General features: G+C 36.6%; 1 protein-coding gene across 1 annotated transcript in view; it reads right to left on the bottom strand.

Moving 5' to 3' along the window:
- LOC129257849 (CWF19-like protein 1) overlaps positions 1-20,177 on the bottom strand; it is a 37,829-nt gene that overhangs the window by 13,016 nt on the left and 4,636 nt on the right. Inside the window, exons 2-11 of the mRNA XM_064096352.1 lie at positions 19,336-19,420; positions 18,547-18,631; positions 13,240-13,341; positions 11,848-12,062; positions 10,895-11,095; positions 6,692-6,811; positions 5,339-5,528; positions 2,906-2,985; positions 1,888-1,980; positions 985-1,101 (exon numbers count right to left, since the gene is read on the bottom strand). Of these exons, the coding sequence (XP_063952422.1) occupies positions 985-1,101; positions 1,888-1,980; positions 2,906-2,985; positions 5,339-5,528; positions 6,692-6,811; positions 10,895-11,095; positions 11,848-12,062; positions 13,240-13,341; positions 18,547-18,631; positions 19,336-19,420 (1,288 nt within the window). The remainder of the gene's footprint in view (positions 1-984; positions 1,102-1,887; positions 1,981-2,905; positions 2,986-5,338; positions 5,529-6,691; positions 6,812-10,894; positions 11,096-11,847; positions 12,063-13,239; positions 13,342-18,546; positions 18,632-19,335; positions 19,421-20,177) is intronic.

Here is a 20,177-nt window from a genome sequence, read left to right as displayed (position 1 = left end):
TCTCGCTCTCAAAACACCCTTCCACCCATCCATCCATCCATCCATCCATCCATCCTTCATTACCCAAGAGTGTACTGTTCTCGCTCTCAAAACATTTACATGTACCTACACTGGGTCTTTCTTTTCAAACAATTTAGAAATGGATATAACTCAATCGCCGTCATTGTATTCTTTCAAATGTAGACTGAAAAAAGTTTTTTACAGTCGTATGCTTGTATGTAGGTTAACACTTTACTCAAGTGTCTATGTTATAGACCTCTATTCTTCTTCATTTCATACATCTTTCGTCATTTCATTAGGAGTATTTTATAATTAATTATTTTTTCGAGGATCTTACGTTTACAAGCTCTGCTTTTTAATAGGTTCCTCATATTTCACATCATTCTATTACTTTGTAAAACAGTGCATGCAATTATTGTCATTATATTCTTATTTGCTCAAGATGTATGCTGTTGTGGAATATGAAACAATATTAATTCAAATCAAATCGATTTACTATTAAACTTTCCGCCCTTTCATAGCAAGGTATAAAAAGTCGTAATTTGAATGAGAATTCCAGTGAAAAATAAGGCTAATGACAAATTTTTAGAATGTGTGAAACAAAACTAGAACATGATTAGAATCCCGAATGCTAATCACAATCACGAATTCAAATTCTACTCCGGAGGTGAATTCAAGTTAAGTTTCAACTAAATTACAGTACGAATTTTGCATGTGAAAGGCTTGACCTCCAAAACATATTTTAAGGGCGGAGCTAACGTGACCTTTCAAGCACTTCCATAGATAATACAATTGTTTGTATTTACCATGCAGTGCTTTGATTGACAAGTCACCAAGGACACATACCGCCTTCGCTTGGGAATTCGAATTCAAATCACAGTTTTTGAGTGAGCGTGTGAAAGGTCCGATGATTCTAAAGACAAATTGCAATCATCATTACAATGATGATTCAAGATTCACGTGTGAAAAGGCCCTAGATCATACCTGAAGCTGAAGATGCTGTGTCCTAAAATTCCTTTCGTATATGACACACGTCTTTCCTATCGATGAGTAGTACTTCCTCAACGCTGATTTGAATTGATCAAGTTCAGCCTGTACTTCCTGCAAATAGGAGATTTACATGTAGGATAACCGTCATGCAAGATTTCAAACTAAATCACAATACTCTACAATCTTTAGTTTGAGTGGTCCTTTTCAGGACCAACACAACACCAAGAAAGATACATTGTGTACCGTGAAACCTACTAGACTATTCTTCTTCACCATGGAAACCTTCAGAAGTTACATCCTTCAATCTCTTTCGGTATCTAAACTGGTAGATTACCTAGATTACACGTTTGACTATAGATGGCAATATCCAAATGTCATGGAAATCTTTATAGATATGAGGCGAAATCAGATTGTTATGAAATAATTCAGATTACAATTACCATTATTATTGTGAACATTTTATTTCCTTGACATCAAAGTCAGACAGATATTTGCAAACAAGAGGATATGTACAACAAAGAATCATTCCTTTACATCCAAATATTGAAAATTCCTATAAAATAGTTATGTCTTCATTTGTTTTTAATCATTTTTTTTTATCAAGAGATGTTTTAAAGTAGACCATGTGTTATTTCATTGGAATGTATTTGGTCCTGAAAAGGAACACCCAAACTCAACGTTATGGACAAAAGTATTTTAGTCGTCTTCTTTCCGACAAGAACACACTTGTCGAAATGTCGAGTTTGGTTGGTCCTTTCCAACGAATGCCCACAAAAGAATACATGGTGTATCGTGAATTCACTACATTCTTTCTTCTTCACCACTGAGATCTTCGAAAGTTCCATCATATTACATTGACTTGGGACTGAAAAAATGTACAAACAAATTTATTCTTACCTCTGTGAGATCTAACATGGATTGGTAGTGCCCAATGGGAAGAATTAAGGTGTGGTCAGGAACAAGGGATCCCTTTGCTAAAGCCAAATAACACTGCATGAATGGGTAAAAATATGGAAAAGATATACATTAAAAAGCATCTCTGTCCACAGAAGTGGGATTGTCCTACTATGATTTTAATAAATTTGTTATTGACATCAATTCCCTTGGGTCCTTATACTTTTATAACTATGACGACGTTTCAAAAACTAGTAACCATTAATCTATGATATTCAATAACTGACAAAATTATCATTATTACTTGTCATAATTTGAGACTATCTAATTTCCAACACAGCTAAAAATGTCTTACTCTCTGTATAAGTTCTTTCAAACACTCACAGTTCAAATGTTCTCCTCTTAAACATACCACATTATCAACAAGAATGGATTCTTGTTGGAACTCTGGTTGGAATGCTCCCCAAGGAGTAATAATAATAACGGCATATTTACCCAGGGTAGCCACTTCAGTTCCGAAAACTGTTCTCACAGCGGGCCCTGCTATTATTATTACCCCGGCTTTAGCACGGCTACCTTGATCGGGCGCTCAAGCATTCAAGGAATTTCTTCCTACCGGGTACCCATTCACCTCACCTGGGTCGAGTGCAGCACAATGTGGATAAATTTTTTGCCAAAGGAAATTACGCCATGGCTGGGATTCGAACCCACGACCCTCTCTTTCAAAGTCCGGAGACTAATCCACTGGGCCACAACGCTCCACAAAGGAGTGGAGAAATTGCATACTATGTGTGCGAGTATGCCAGGGTCCGATGACTGGGGTAATAACAATTGCAATGTAAAGTGCTTAGAGACAAAATGTATCAACCGCTACATAAATGTAAGTATGATTATTTATTATTAAAGTGAGATTAAACAGATTCTCCACTATGTACAATTGATATTAATGACTCTGTCATTGCCAAATATCTGAAATATACTGCAAACTTTAGATTGTTTGCTTCATTTAGTCAAGTCTCACCGATGTGCCGATGCTAGCAACTAAATGTTTCTCAACTTTCGGGCTCCCAAGACAGAACCAACATGGGCCTGTTGGTTGTGCTGTATGAGATAATAAAAAAAGCACAATACGTTTGTAAAGATAACAAAGAAATACATATCAAACCTATCAATCAAATTTGTTACTTACACTTATCCAAAAGATGCTCAGTTGAAATGTAGGTTACAAATCTCTCTAGTTTTATTTCACAAAAAACGAATAACATAGTATATCAGTTGATCTACTTCTTGGAATATTATAGAGCAAAAAGAACAAACATAGAACACAACCCCTTTGGTGCTCATTTCACAAAGAGTTGCAATTGATTAAACAAGGCAAAAGCGATTTTGTGTCTCGCCCACTTATGAAAGTAACCAGAAATATCGTGATTTGCGAGGGCACGCAAGAGAATTGTATCAAAACTTCATTGTGAAATGACTGGGATGGAATAACACTTGTCATAAGAGCCTTGCACGTAAACTTTAACGTTGACCTGAAAATGACCTTTGACCTTACCATGTGACCTCCGACTGCAGCCTAACATGCAGGTCCCCAAGTCCATCTACCATACAAGTTTTGTTGAAAAGTGACTTACGATTGCGGAGTTAGGTGTCATAAGAGAGTCTTGCATGTAAACTTTAATGTTGACCTGAAAATGACCTTTGACCTTACCATGTGACCTCTGACTGCAGCATAACATGCATGTCCCCCAGGTCCATCTACCAACCAAGTTTGGTTGAAAGTGACTTACGGTTGCGGAGTTAGGTGTCAGAAGAGTCTTGCATGTAAACTTTAACGTTGACCTGAAAATGACCTTCGACCTTACAATGTGACCTCCGACTGCAGCCTAACATGCAGGTCCCCCAAGTCTATCTACCATCAAAGTTTGGTTGAAAAGTCACTTACGGTTGCGGAGTTAGGTGGCATAAGAGAGTCTTGCATGTAAACTTTAACGTTGACCTGAAAATGACCTTTGACCTTATCATGTGACCTCCGACTGCAGCATAACATGCAGGTCCCCCAAGTCTATCTACCATCCAAGTTTGGTTGAAAAGCGACTTATGGTTGCGGAGTTAGGTGTCATAATAGTCTTGCATGTAAACTTAAACGTTGACCTGAAAATGACCTTTGACCTTACCATGTGACCTCTGACTGCAGCATAACATGCAGGTCCCCCAAGTCCATCTACCACCCAAGTTTGGTTAAAAAGCGACTTACGGTTGCGGAGTTAGGTGTCATAAGAGAGTCTTGCATGTAAACTTTAACGTTGACCTGAAAATGACCTTTGACCTTACAATGTGATCTCCGACTGCAGCATAACATGCAGGTCCCCCAAGTCCATCTACCATCCAAGTTTGGTTGAAAAGCGACTTACGGTTGTGGAGTTATGTGCCATTAGGTTTGTGACAGACGGACGACATTTGGATCCTTAAGTCTCGCCTTCACCTCTGGTGGGCGAGACAAAAAAATCAAGCTAAAAGAGATATATCTGAAAATGTACAATAACGTGATAATTGAACCGAAAGCTAAAATGTGCAATCATACATGTATGACAGTATTTCAGTCACTTTCATCAATTGATGACGTAATTGGTTAATATGGTCTATGAAACAGGTCACAGGTCCTGATGAGCAAAGAGCTGCAAGATTAGGACAAATTTTGAGAACCTTTATTTATGACAAAATAAATCCTTTATTTTTTTTATATATTTTTAAATATTTTCTATATTTCATTGATAATGTTTCCATTTTTTCAGAGTTATACTTATAGGCATACTTATTCATCTGAAAACAATATATTCTGCTGATGCATTTATAGGTTTTGGACCTAACAAAGTCAATTAAAACCATCAACCCAGCTTAATGGGGAATCCAAGCCAAATAATAACTTGTTTTTCGAGGGAAAAGAAAATCAGACAAATTGAACAATATCGGAAAAACTATAAGAAAGTTTTGAATTTCTAAAGTTGTAAAAATTGGTAATCACTATACCCATAAAGACTTAAAATTGACCACATATGTGCTGTCATAGTGATGTATTAAGGCAAGAGCTGCTCTTCAATGTACTCCAATACATAAAATAGCTAAAATGCAATTTTTTCAAAAGTTTTAATTCAAATTCTATTTTTCTTTCATGAGGACATGAACATAGACGACTGTCCGTCTCTCTACCTTTGACCGCCATGTCTCTGATTATCTCATTTAATTATTTTTATTTATCTAAACTATACACACATTTTTGCCAAGTAGGAGAACTGTGTGTCTTCATCTTGTGTTGTAACTGTCAATTTCTCTGCCTTTGACCATCATGGTGTCTCTGACCATCATGTCTCTGATTGTCTGATTTATTCATTTTTATTAATTTAAACTAAACACATATTTTTGCCAAAGAGAAGAACAGTGTGTGAAGACTTACGTTGTTTCTTTATTTTGTGTTGTAACTGTCCATCCCTCTGCCTTTGACCGTCATGGTGTCTTTGACCGTCATGTTGCCTATGACCGTCATTTTGTCTTTGATTGTCTGATTTATTACCCCCATGATGCCTCTTCGGACCTCTCTGACCTTGCTTCGACGGATCTCCTTTGGAAAAGAAAAACTGGTTCGTCTGGATTGAGAGAATGAAATAATTTACACAAGGTAAAGATTACAACAAATTTTACTATAACCGAGCATTAAAATGTGATGTCCGGTAATTTAGTTTTGCATTTCAGCATCTTCAAACCACATTTTGGTAATGTATTATGAAAAACATCTGCGACTACTAAAGTAGCAACGTATACATCTACAACATCTAAAAATAGTTATCCAAAATTGAATTGTGTTGTGAAATGAGAAGTATTGGTACACATCAGGTGACTAGAATAGTACATCAGTAATAGGCCTAATCAGTGCCCAAATTTGAAAATCTGTTACCTTGTCCCCTTTTGGCACATTGATTATTATTTGGGCTACTGTCAAATAACAATGATTATGAACACTTTGTTATTCATCACAAATGCTTATGTCAGTAAATTTGAAAACTGCCTAAAAGGTTATCTCATGAACCTTTTCTGCTCATGCACTGAATGCAATTACATAATAATAATAATAATAATAATAATAATAATAAAACATTGCTTATATAGCGCATATAACGATGATAAAATCATGTCTCTATGCGCTTTAGAAAGAAGAATAGAAAGAATGGAGAAGAAAGAAAAGCCTGTTCACAGAGGAGCAAATATATAATCAATTAATAGGTACATGTATATCTTATTTTACAAAGAGGAATGTCTTCAAAAGGGACTTAAAGGATTCTACATTATTAGCTTGTTTAACAATATCAGGTAATTTATTCCAAAGTTCAGCAGAGGACATTTTAAATGAAAGAGCGCCGTAGAATTAAGTGTTAATTTTGGGAACTACAAGGAGAGATTTGTTGTTTGACCTTAATTTTCTTTGGGGTACATACTGTTCAATGAGTTCTTTGAGATAGAATGACGATTGACCTTGTAAGCATTGGCATGTTAGGAGTAATATCTTGTATTCAATACAGGATTTGACAGGAAGCCAGTGTAATTCTTGTAGTATGAGTGTTATGTGTTTGCTACATACTTGTCTATTGATTCTGTACACCAAAATTTTGATTATAATCTTTGTTGCAAAGGTTTGTCATGCCATGTCTAACCCAATAACCCTTCAAGTGGAATACCAATAGCAATAGTTCCTAGGTTATTCGCACCATGTCTGAATGACACTTAAAGTAGAATATTCACAACAGATTCTTACTTCCTTTGGTTCTTCTCTCTTAGACCAAGTGAAAGGACACTCTGTGACTTCCTCAGGTTGTTTGATCAGTTCTTCTTGCTTTAACTTGCTCATCGGTGTGATATTGAACGCATACAGGTACTAGAAAGAGATATACACACAAGAAGGAATTATTTCACCCGTTGGGGATCATCGTATAATTTCACTTTGAAGCCAAGATGCTATAGCAGGGGTTCTTAATGAGTTATGTCGAAGGGACACATTTTGTTATCAGAAATCTATACGGTGCCACGGCTATCCAACACGTGTAGCCAGCAAAGCCGCTATGGGATTCAAGAGGCACGCTTTATGCCCCCTGGTGGGGTCCAGGGGCAGAGCCCCAAAGTTTTTAAATATAAGGCTTTTTTAATGGCGCCAAACTGATAGAATACATGTACTTCAACGTTCATCCAAATTCAATACAAATTATAAAATCAATGAAATATTCATGTGCCAATTTGCAAGGCCCAATGAGCCACACAAGTGGCTCGCAATCCACTGACTGAGAACCCCTGTGCTATAGCAACTTCGGACAGCATTTAGCCCAAGTGTTTTGAAAACTTCTCAAATACTTCTTGATTCCTTAGCACTTAACCAATAACAAGGCACAAGCGATGGTGTGTCTCGCCACTGGTGGAAATAACCCGGGGGGGGGGGGGCCACTTACATTGACGAGTGGATACCATGCGCGACCAAAAAAACACGTAAAAAGGATGTCTTTTTCAAGATAGGGCACGTTACGTACGTAACGTGATAAGGGTGTCAAAAACACAAAAATATTGAAAAAAGGGTATCTATTTCGCTCGGAAAAATTTACGTGTTTATGGTCAAATATGCGGGGATGATAAAACAAAATCAAAATGTTTTATAAAGGATGTCCTTTTTGCCCCAACACTACGTGTTTAGAGTCCGTTTTGTGCGAGGTGTGAAAGGTGGGGCCGTACTAAACCAGAATAATGGTGTTTAAAGGTAAAACCGACGACCGACAGACCCGTGACATAACAATAAAATATCGCTGTACTGGTTTAGGGGTTCATTTCAGGAAATACTTGCCAAGAGTATCGCTTTGTTAAGGGGTGCATTTTCAGAATATGGAAAATACATTGCTGTACTTGTTTAGGGGCTCAATTCTGGGAATACTTGCCAATAGTATTTGTTTCCAATACTTGTTAAGGGTAGGGTTTCACACGCCAATACTTGTTAAGGGGTGCATTTTCAGAATATGGAAAATACGTGTTTAGGGTGCTTTTCAAGACCCCGTGGTCGCGCATGGTATCCACTCGTCAATGGAAGTGGCCCCCCCCCCTCCCCCCCGGGAAATAACCAGAAATATCTCGATTTGGGATGGCACGCAACAGAATTGTATCAAAAGTTCATTGTGAAATAACTGGGATGGAATAACATTTGTCATAAGAGAGTCTTGCGCATAAACTTTAACGTTGACCTGAAAATGACCTTTGACCTTACCATGTGACCTCCGACTGCAACATAATATGCATGTCTACTAGGTACATCTATAATCCAAGTTTGGTTTAAAAGTGACTTACGGTTGCGGAGTTATGTCATAAGAGTCTTGCATGTAAACTTTAACGTTGACCTGAAACTGACCTTTGACCTTACCATGTGACCTCCAACTGCAGAATAACATGCAGGTCCCCCAAGTCCATCTACCATCCAAGTGTGGTTGAAAATTAACTTACGGTTGCGGAGTTAGGTGTCATAAGAGAGTGTTGCATGTAAACTTTAATGTTCACCTGAAAATGACCTTTGACCTTACCATGTGACCATAACATGTTGGTCCCATAAGTACATCTACAATCCAAATTTGGTTGAAAAGTGACTTATTGTTGTAAAGTTATGTGTCATAATGTTTGTGACAGACGGACGACATTTGGATCCCTTAGTCTAACGTTCACCTCTGGTGGTCGAGACAAAAAAAGTCAGAACTGGGTCTTTCCGCAGGAATCAGTGACCAGCCTTTCATTATCAATCTTCACATTTCATCAAAAACAAAATGAAAAATACGGCGAAAGCCACCTTTCATGAGGCGCATAGTGCCTGATAAGTGGCCTTTAGTTAGTGCCTATAGGCACTTTGGGTACCTTGTCAAACCTAGATTTTTTTCGCAAGAATCCTGCTGTTAAGGCACTATGCGTCTTTTAGAAGTGTGAGAATGGTAACAAAGGGCCACTTGTGCAATTCTCACATAAAAAGATGCGGTTCTGACTTTTAAACAAGGCACTTCATCGATAGTCAGAATTGGGTCTTTCCTGCATGAATCCCACGAGTGTCTATTCATCTATAATTCTAACATGCATGCAAAACGATGGTGAATGCTGGAAAAGTTAGTGTGAAAAACACTTAGTGCCTTTATAACAAGTTTCCTGCTGAAAGGCACTGCACAGTATTGTGGTAAGATGCCTAATACCCACAATTCAATATTTTGAGATGGAGTCTTATATGTGTGCCCACAAGAATGATAAACAATAATCTCAAACAAGTTAAAGAACAATGTGAAATACAGTATGCTCCCAAAGATTCCTGTTCTTTCAATAGATATACAAATCCATATCGTAGTCATCAGAAGTCACACTATGGATTATTGAAAGGCTTGTCTTAATGACAATTTCTATAACAAATCCAATCAAATTCTATGATTTCAGTAGCTTTAAACTTTTAATTGGAAATTTTTTATTACCACAAGTTTTATGACACAGACCACAGGGCCCCGTCTTACAAAGAGTTGCGATTGCTCCGATCAATCGCAACTATGGACGGCCAACAACATCAACATGTATTATGCATGTTTGTTCAAAATATTGTTAAATATGACGTATAATCATGCATTCATTGTTTTCTTGAAAATTCACTGTGCTTCTCTTTGTTTACAAAGGACATTGTGCAAATTTCCCATAAAAAAAAATTATGACAGTGATGGATTTCCAGAGAGTTACAATTGATTGGATCAATCGTAACTCTTTGTAAGACGGGGCCCAGAGCTCTGTAACACAAAGATAACCAATTAATCGCTAATTTGAAAGAACAATTCTGATTGGTTCCTAGTCAGTCTACTGAACAAAATGTGCATGCAACAGTGATCTTGATAGGTCATTTCATTTAGCTCTCTAATCTTTATGTTACGGGGCCCAGATCTTTCATGATTTCAGAGTTTGGTATAATGAACCAGACTTATGATGATAATTTGACAATTCTCGCTACCCCAAATAGCGATTTCGGCGAGATCCAGGAAAATCCCTGCAACGCGCATTGCATTGTGGGATAGCTTTTCGGTATTACAACTTCCTGTTCGGAAGTCCAATGCACTGTTTTGCCATTCAGGGGGGCGTTTCATGAAAGGACTTGTCGGACGTTTTATCCGACAAGTCCCATTTTATCCGACAGTTACCATAGCAACAGTACCTCTCAGCCAATCAACATCAGAGAAAGATGTCAGATCTGACAACTTGTTGGATGAAAATGTTGATGAAACACTCCCCAGATCAACAGTGCCGTCACGCACAACAACACAACGTCGCTTTCGCTCGGAAAGTTCGTGATCACAACCCTCTCTTTCACGATACAGTTTAACGGCCTATTCTGCTAAAGTCATTAATTCTGCCCGATGCTTTCCATTGCACGGTATTCCTCTGTCAGTTAAGATTTTTTTCAGTTCCGAAACTGATTTTTTATCCATTTTGTGGTCGACGAAAAATTGAAAGGAATGAATGCTGTATATATTTAGCGTCTAGTCGAATACGATCGTGATGTCAGGCCGGTCGCTAAATGCAAAATTTTAAGATATTCATTTTTTGTTTACTTTTTTATAACCAAATAAAAACATTAATAAAAATTATTTTCACGTATTTTTATTTATAATTCAAATGGAATCAAAACTGACCAAATTAAATAAAAAGTATTATAATTTGTACATGTTACGCTGATTGGCATCGATTTCAGCGTGGTGGAAAACTTAGTATCGCGAACCTCGCGCGAGCATGACTCTGAACCGGAAGTGGTGATGACGACCCGACGGAGTGAAAATTATCTCGTCTCGCGCATTATGAGATTTTTGTTCCTATTTGGGGTAGCGAGAATTGACCTTGTTTTTAAAGGCTTTCTCATGCATTAAGTCATTATCTGATGCAACTTGGTGCTTAGCATCAAGATAATTAAAATGAGTTTTACCTTCTTCTTCTCTGGATTTCCAACCTTGGCGAGGCCCAGGAATCTTGTGACATGCTTGGTGCTCTCTGCTAGCACCTTGTGATTCCTGTACGGCGTCCTCTCGTAAAACACACCCTGCATGCCAGCAAAGTGATAACGAGGTCTTAACGCCAAGACTAGGTCACCAAGTAGTTGAGACGTTTGAGCAGGTTTCACACTTTCCTGTGACAAAAAGCAATGCAAATACTACAAGGTAAACAGTGCCTTCAATGACTTCATTTACCAACTGAGGCAAGTTATTGTTTTTTAGACTTGTTTGATCCGCTTTCAATCTTCAAATTGGCAATGTTTACATTTATTTATTTTTTCCTATTACAGTTAATTTAGAAGATATATTAATTCATACAGAATGTCTTCCAAAATTCAACATTTGCAAACTTGCATGTGACAGCAGCAGTCAATGAGGTTTAAATCGTAATGTAAATTAAAGATTTAGTGCTTATTTTTATGCATCCCCCACCACTGAATAAAACACAATGATGCACTGAAAACTAGCACAGTTCATATATATTATAAATTTCTTTCTCTTATCTATATTTTATGACTTTTATAGGGCTATGTATAAAAAAGGACAAAACTACAATCAACTACATGGGTTCATACATAGTACAGATGTGGAAAACCCTTCAGCTCAAAAATAACAAATATAAAAAGGTTCAATTTGGACAGTAAAATCAATTATGCCATGTAGGTTTAGACAAAAAGTAGCAAATTCATCTAGAATGGATAATTTTACACAAACAGGGAGTTTGCTATGGTAAAAAATATGAATAAAATTCCCAATATAATTTGAAAATTTGCATCCCTGAAGAATCCAACTTAGCAGCTGATAACATGTTCCAATTATTTGTAAAGACATTCCAACTTACAAACTGGTTTATCCCATACAGTTCATGCCTGATAACTAGACTTACTGCATCACGGGTATACTGTGTGACATTAGCTGGCCACTGCGATGTGAGAAGAACATCGACTCCTTTGAACTTGCTATTAGAGATGAGAGGTAACCCCAGCGCATCAATATCTCCTCTGCTGAAGAGACAGCCATCATCGGGCCTGCCTGCAGACTCCAGCCCACTCAGGTATGCGATCTGCAGCCCTGACGCAGTCGAGTAGATGCCACGCTTGCCTATAAGGGAAGAACAGCCATACTTCACTTTTAAAGGAAAAGTGTCCAATTTTAAAGGGATGCTCTGGGCTGAAAATATATCTAAATACATGGAGTAAAATTCATAGAGCAAAATGCTGAAAATTTCATCAAAATCTGATAACAAATAACAAAGTTATTGAATTTTAAAGTTAAGCAATACATTGTGAAAACGGTTATATGCACATAGTCATGAATATTCATTAGATGGACTGATGATGTCACATCCCCACTTTCCTTTTTCTTATGTTATTGCATGAAATTATGATTTTTTAAATATTTTTTCATACATGCGTGAATGATAGTCTCCCTTTGTAATGAAATAAGTTGCAGCAATGAATATCTATATCTATTGCACTTAATCAGATGTAATTCCATTATTTTGGGTTCTTGAAGGGAAAAATTTGAATAAACCTAATTTCATATAATAAATACAAAAGAACAAGTGGGGACATGACATCATCACTTTGCTCATTGAATATTCATGAAGACATGCCAGCCTATAACTGTTTCACCAGAATAATGCAAATCTTTAAAATGCCATAACTTTGTTATTTCTTGTGCGATTTCGATCAAATTTACAGTGTTTCGTTTGTCTGATTTTTCTTAATCTGTTCAAATCATATTATTTTCAGCCTGGAGTACCCCTATAGAGGGATAGTGTCCTGAAAGAGTTATATGCATTTTATTTTTTCTATTACCATGCCCGTCTGGTGTTGGGGAGGTAAGTACCATGCTTGGCTGATTTTGGGAAGAATGGATGACCTGTAATTTTAAAGGGATAGTATCCTGGAGAAGCAGTTGGGTGAATACCATGGTTCCCTAAGATGGAAAGAATTGTTACACTTTTAATGAATAAACAAGAAATGAATCAAGGGCATCATTACTTCAGTTTATTCTGGCAAAGTTAAAACTAAACAAAACTATTACATTTGTTACTCATTCAACATTTGAATTAAAGCCCGATTAGGTATGACATTTCACTTTTACTTAAATGTTCTGCACAGCAATTTGTGGGTCCATACTTGGGGTTCTGTACTTCTCATTGTTAAAGCAGGGACATGAGAGGGTCCCTGGTTAAAGGGAGCTCCAACTCTACAACAAGAGAGAGTAAAATTATCACCCCAAACTAATGCATTTTTATTCCACAGTTTCTTACCTAGAAAGGTTAAGTTTTCACACACATCTCCTCCTTCTTGGTTATCAAAGAAAAGGGAATGATCTGGGTGGTTGGGCCCAAGTATGTAGGTTGGTAGAGGCACTGCAAGAAATATTATATACAAGGTGAAGTAATAACATTGAAACAAAAACAACCACATATTTATTAACGAGATAAAGCAGATTCAGTTCATTGAGGTAAAAGTGACGTGAACTAAATAGTCTAAAGACAATGGGTCAGATGCATAAAAAAATAGCAATTGCTGGCAAGCAATAAGCCAGTTCGTAGTTCCTTTCTGCGCATGATCAAAAGATTCTACGCATGATCAGAGGAAGGTCATTTGTACTAAAGTGACATGGTGGTTTAAAATCTAATGAGATAAGCACCAACTTTGATGTCTTGATTATTCATATATTCTTTTGAATTGTGGTTTTCATTTACATCCACAAAAAACAACAACGCGTCCACGAACGACTGGTTTTCACAGTTTGCCAAGTACATTGTGCAACATGCTATGATATGCATTCAAAGTAGGAATGCAACAAATACCTTCATAAAGTGTTCATTGGTGTGCTATTCTAGTCACCTGGTCTATTCAATTTCTTCATCCTGCTATGTAAGGCAAGCTTACGTAATATTTTGCTTTGAAATCTGCCTATCATAATGAAAGAAATGAAAGGTCATTTGACCAAAACTTGTCCATGAGTAACTACAAACTGGTCTATTGCTTCAAGCACAAGCAATAGCTAGCCATGCAAAAGATCATGCTTCAGCAATTGCTTTATTTCATATGCATAACCCTTGCTAGTGCTTGAACCTTTCCTTGCCTTCAGAAAGCAATTGCTAGCGGTTTGAACAATAGCGACATCACGCTGGTGCGAACATGACTCACAGAAAAGGCAGGACTCAAACGCAAAGGTGTGGCAGTGCAAATAAACATGATTAAAGTAGAACTATATTGAAAATCGTAAAAATGGAGAGTCATATATCAAATTAAAGGAGAAAATAAGGAGAACACGATGGTGTAAATCATTTATCATGGAGACCGATGGAACTCAGTTAATTGATAGTTTAAAGTTCTCTCTCTGAATGCTTCAAACACGCAGAATTACGTCCGCGAAATTGGGGATTTTTTTATGACGTCACTTTCTGTACGAGAGGCGTGATTGGCTCTCCAACGTGAAGCTCCACTTGCATGCAAAACCTGTTGCGAGGGTACGTTTTCTCCACATTGTCACTGAATACTTCGATCCCGAAATGAAAGAAAACCCAGAATTTTATCTAGATTTGGATTTTCAAATTGATGATTATGAAGATGAAGAGAATGATGATGAAGTTTCTAGCTCTAGAAAAACAAAGTGACGTGGATAGAGGTATACGTTAGGGGAATTACGCCGGTGATTATGAGTCGGACAATTCAACTTGCATGCCGATTCGCTACCAACACATGCAGCTGATACCTGCTCCGCGGGTCAAATCCATGAAAATGAATTCCATCACGACCACATCCAGACAGAGTCTCTTTCTTCTATCAACAACATAATGAGAATGAAAATCATGATATAACTGTACTTACAACAAGTGAATATATCCGAACCTAGGCTGAAGGTAAATCAACTCAAGGAATAACAGCAGACGATATGCACCGACGATGAATTTCACGTGGCTGGGAGATTGTCACTCGTTCTGTTAGATAAAATTTCTATCTCATTATTTTGACTAAATTACGAAACTCGGAGAATTAGTATTCTACATAAAAATTAAGTAACACCTGGTACTATTTTTTGAATTACGATAAAACCTTTTTGAAGCAAAGAAAATGAGGTAAATTAAAATTAGATATAAAAGATCATCCGCCTAGCTCGCATTCGATTGTAAACAATCAGCAAGGCGAGCACATAGAGTTGGATAAAGCTACGCTCCAACTCTATGGGCGAGCAAGCCACTGAACTGAAAATACGTATTTTCAGTTCAGTGGGACAAGCTGGCCATGTGCTTTTGATTGTTTGTTTACAATCGCATGCGGCTAAGTGGATGATCCTTTATATCTTATTTTAATTTACCTCAATTTCTTTGCTTCAAAAATATTTTATCGTAATTCAAAAAATAGTACCAGGTGTTACTTAATTTTTATGTAGAATACTAATTCTCCACGTTTCGTAATTTAGTCAAAATAATGAGATAGAAATTTTATCTAACAGAACGAGTGACAATCTATTCCAGCCACGTGAAATTCATCGTCGGTGCATATCGTCTGCTGCTATTCCTTGAGTTGATTTACCTTCAGCCTATGTTCGGATATATTCACTTATTTGTAAGTACAGTTATTTTATTATTTTCCTTCTCATTATGTTGTTGATAGAGGAAAGAGACTCTGTCTGGATGTGGTCATGCTGCATGGAATTCATTTTCATGGATTTGACCCGCGGTGCAGCTAGCATGCAGCTGCATGCGTTGGTAGCGAATCGGCTTGCAAGTTGAATTGTCTTACTCATCATCACCGGCGTAATTCCCTTAATTTACCACCATCCACGTCACTTTGTTTTTCGAGAGTTAGAAACTTTATCATCATTCTCTTCATCTTCATAATCATCAATTTGAAAATCAAAATCTAGATAAAATTCTGGGTTTTCTTTCATTTCATGATCGAAGTATTCAGTGTCAGTGTGGAGAAAACGTACCCTCGCAACAGGTTTTGCATGCAAGTGGAGCTTGACGTGGGAGAGCCAATCACGCCTCTCGTACAGACAGTGACGTCATCAAATTCGAGTCAATTCAGAGACCGATGCGAGGCATATTTCGGAGAGGCATTTTAGCGCTTTTTAATCGGCGATTTCCACCTTATGTATTATTTTCGTTATTTTTGAATGACCTAATGGTAATCCTCACATCATTACCTTTCCACTGATATATAATAAGGCCATATTCATAATCAATATATTTCTCCTTTAAACATCCGAACGCCCTGATCAAGCAAACGCTCTAGCTGCTATGACAGAGCTTTAAAAACCCAGGCAAGTGCTTTAATGCACAAGCAAAATGTTCGCTTTATGCATACGCTTTTTAGCAATAGCTTAATCATCAAGAAATGCTAGCAGTCAGTTAGCGATTGCTTGAACTGACTAGCAAAAGCATTTGCTTGCTCATTTTTATGCATACGGAATCAAGTAAATGCCTAGTAAAAGCAATTGCTACTTTTTATGCATCTGACCCAATGTTTCACATTCTCTTTCAAACAGGACAACTAGTCACTTGCAATTTGAGAGTTGGTCGAGTCCATCAGAGTAAACTGAAAGCTTAAAAGGTGCCTTTCCATAATGTGTGAAAAAATAATAGACCCATATTTTGAACTCTGTTTTAACTTTAATAAACCGGGGATTAAAGTCGTGATTTAACTATAACGGGTAGCCAAAAATGATTAATCTCGATAATTTCAAGCTCAATTTATCATCACTTTTGGCATTCAAATCAGTAAAATGTGTCTTAAAATGATAAACAGCCTGATGATAAATACAATATTTTCTTCACTATTAAAACATTGAAAGAATCTGAGTAGAGTATACAAATTCTGGATACGTTTGGCTTCCCATAATAATTTTAGCCCAGACTTAGACCAAGGTTTAAGTTCAACTGGAGTTCAGAAAATACTGCTGTACTTTGGCAAAAAGAAGCAAGTTACAAAAGCCTCATTTGTCGTAAATGAGCAATGTGTGTTCATAATTTATTATTTTTGTATCTATGTTCTAAAGGACTTTTACCAGCGTTTTTAATGAATTGTTTTAAATCAAATTATAATATGCATGAATACCCTACTAGAAATGCTCCAAACTTCCACTTTCCTAAAATAAGAACTTGCCTTTCTCATAAATCTATTTTCTTTCGTGGCCCAGTACTTTGGAATTCTTTGCCAGTTAATTTGAAAACATCTTGTTCAATATTTTCAACCGTAACTTCAGAAATTTCATATTGATAATTAAACCTGTTTGTAAATATTTTTTTTGTATATAATCTAAATCTACCACTTATGTCTCTATGCCTTTGTAATGTCTTATAATTATTTTTTATATTTTGTAACTTTTGATATTATCAATAATTATTATTCTTTTTAAAGTAAGTTTGGTCTGCCGTTTTATAAGGACATTTTTGTACTTTTTGGTTGCTTCCCTCTCAATGCTTTTTATGTAAACTTTTATGTCTTTGATGTTATGTAATCTTTGTTCCATGGATTTTATCACAATTATGTTCATTTTATGCAGAGAGCAAAATAAACTTGAACTGAAATTTACATAGGCGTCAATGCAATTTAACAGCATATTTTCTTCAATATCTTTCCATAGAACAATCATTTCTTCCCCAAATTTTGCCTGAACGTGCAACAAGCAAAGGGTGTTTCAGAAACAACAATAACTCAAACTTGACTACTGTGTCACTTTCTTTCTTTTGCAAAGAGTTTGGGAGTATAGGTCATATGGGCCCCGCAACACAAAGGTTAGCAATTAATCGCTATTAAACCTTAAAGAACAATTCTGATTGGTTCCTAGTCAGTCTACTGAGCAAAATGCACAGGCAACGATGATCTTGATTGGCCGTTTTATTGATCGCTAACCTTTGTGTACTAAACGGGACCATGGACCAGAGAAAGTGAGGGCCCTGGGGAAGCATATCACAAAACTGGTTTTCAGTGATTTTCACAGACTGATGTTCAAATACTTGCATATGATTGGTTAAAAGCAAATAGGTTGGGGAAATTCATAGACTATCAAACACTCCCCAGATGTTGTTATTAAAACAATTACTTGAAATCTGTTCACAAATGTTGCATTTAGCCACGAGAATGACAGTCCCCTGTATTGTTTTATGGCTCCCTCAGACGAACACATTTTGGCCGAGGACGGCCATATAGTGATGAACTTATCAATATATCACTACAGAACAATAAGGTCTATGTGCCAATCTGGTTACCTTCTAATTCCAAAAGTTTCAGAAACTTGGTTGAAAGATCCTTTGCCCATGCATGACACACATTGTGGAGTTGCCATCCTGAAAACATCAACAATTGTATCTCTGTCGAGTCTCTTAAATAAACTCTTCTCAAAACCTTCATGCACCTTGAACCTATATAGAATGAATTAGACCCTTTTTTTATTATCATCATTACAACAAGAAAAACCCTCAAACAAACATCCATTAACTCCTTATCGGTCACAAATCTGATGGCAACAGGCCCTGGTTTTACTGGTCAAATGCTGTACAAAATGTAGAGGTATTTTGTCAAGGATTTTCGATAGTATCAATATTGAGTTTTACCTTTCAGTTCTCCAGACTGAAGCAACTTCCAATCCGCTAGAGCGGTCTCACTTGTCCCATAGAAATTTCCTACGCACAACAGCATCTGAGGGTGTAACAAAAAAGAGATATATTTTCATTAATGGTTCTTGCTGGAATGCTCCTTAGGGAGTAAAGAAACTGCATATTTTGTTGTATGTGGGCAAGTAAGTTTCAGTTTATATATTTCCATTTTCAAATACAAAATAGCAATTAACGTATACATACTCGCCTTAACTGCAGATGTAGATAAATATATATATATAAATTTAGATTATATTCAACAAATCATAATGACCAGGAAGTACATGTAATAGTATCTGTTAGTGTAAAGCACTTTGCTATATTGAGTGCTATATAAAAAATAAATGGTATCAATTTATCAATATTCTCGTTTGATTGCATCTTTTTGTACATGGTTTGCTATAGACCATAATGACATGTTATAAAAACTTCTTGCATTGAGAGAGAACATATTGTGTACCGTACCTCATCACACAAATACACATGAGCTAATAAATAATAGATGAGCTAATTAATAATAAATCTCCAACAGAACATTAATAATCCTACTTTGACAATAATACATGATAACATATGAGCACAAGAAGCAGGCATAAGCTGCACATTTCAAGATGCTTAACATGGATTTATGGGATTATTGGGGGGAAAAAAGGCCCTGGGTTTTTTTCCCCAAAAAAATTCAACAGAGTATTTAAAAAAAAAGCAGGAACTATTTTCTTTTGAAGAGAAATGTAATTCTGTACTTGCCTCAAACGGACCAGCTTTCTTCACAACATTTCGCACTCTCGAAAACAGTTGCGAAAATCTTCCTTCCACGTCACCGCAAGCAAGGCTGTAATCATAGAGAAAGTGGAAAGAAATCATGCAATACTTTAAAAGATGTTCATTTTCATTTTACAATTGTGAAAGTACATGGTGAGTACTAAATAGGTTCATTATTGCGGACTGAAATAATCGCTAGAGGGTATTCATTTGTCTCGCAATCTACTATGGTCAACACGGAAATTCGTGATCACTCTCGCAAAAAGTGTTCACTAGCTTTCTAGGAAATTCGTTATCACTCTCGTAAAAATTGTTCACAAGCTTACGCGTTCGTGCGTACGGTCCTGGGGATTGGTATAAATAGACTACGTTATCAGACAATTTTCGTCACTTGATAAAGAGTTGCAGCGGCACTCGAAAGCTCGTGAACTTGTAAGCTAGTGAACACTTTTTGCGAGAGTGATCACAAATTTCCTAGAAAGCTAGTGAACACTTTTTGCGAGAGTGATCACCAATTTCCTTGTTGACCATAGTAGATTGCGAGACAAATGAATACCCTCAAGCGATTACATGGTGGGTGTTTCATAAAGCGGCAAGTTACAAATGATTTTACGCACAACTGGTGGCCCTTTATTGCGTATGATACATAGTGGATCCATAAATTTTCTCAGATCTTTATAGTGTTTATGATAATTTGCTTTTATATAATACTATGTTTTACTTATAAAAATTAATATCATATATTGTACCTACCTAAATTTATATTATTTGCATACTAGTTTTATTTGCAAATGTCATTGTAAATTTGCTACAATCCATTTTATTTT

The sequence above is a fragment of the Lytechinus pictus genome, chromosome 3 (genome assembly GCF_037042905.1).
Source record: "Lytechinus pictus isolate F3 Inbred chromosome 3, Lp3.0, whole genome shotgun sequence".
In the NCBI taxonomy this organism is placed as follows: Eukaryota; Metazoa; Echinodermata; class Echinoidea; order Temnopleuroida; family Toxopneustidae; genus Lytechinus; species Lytechinus pictus.
This window is presented reverse-complemented; position numbering and strand designations above follow the sequence as displayed.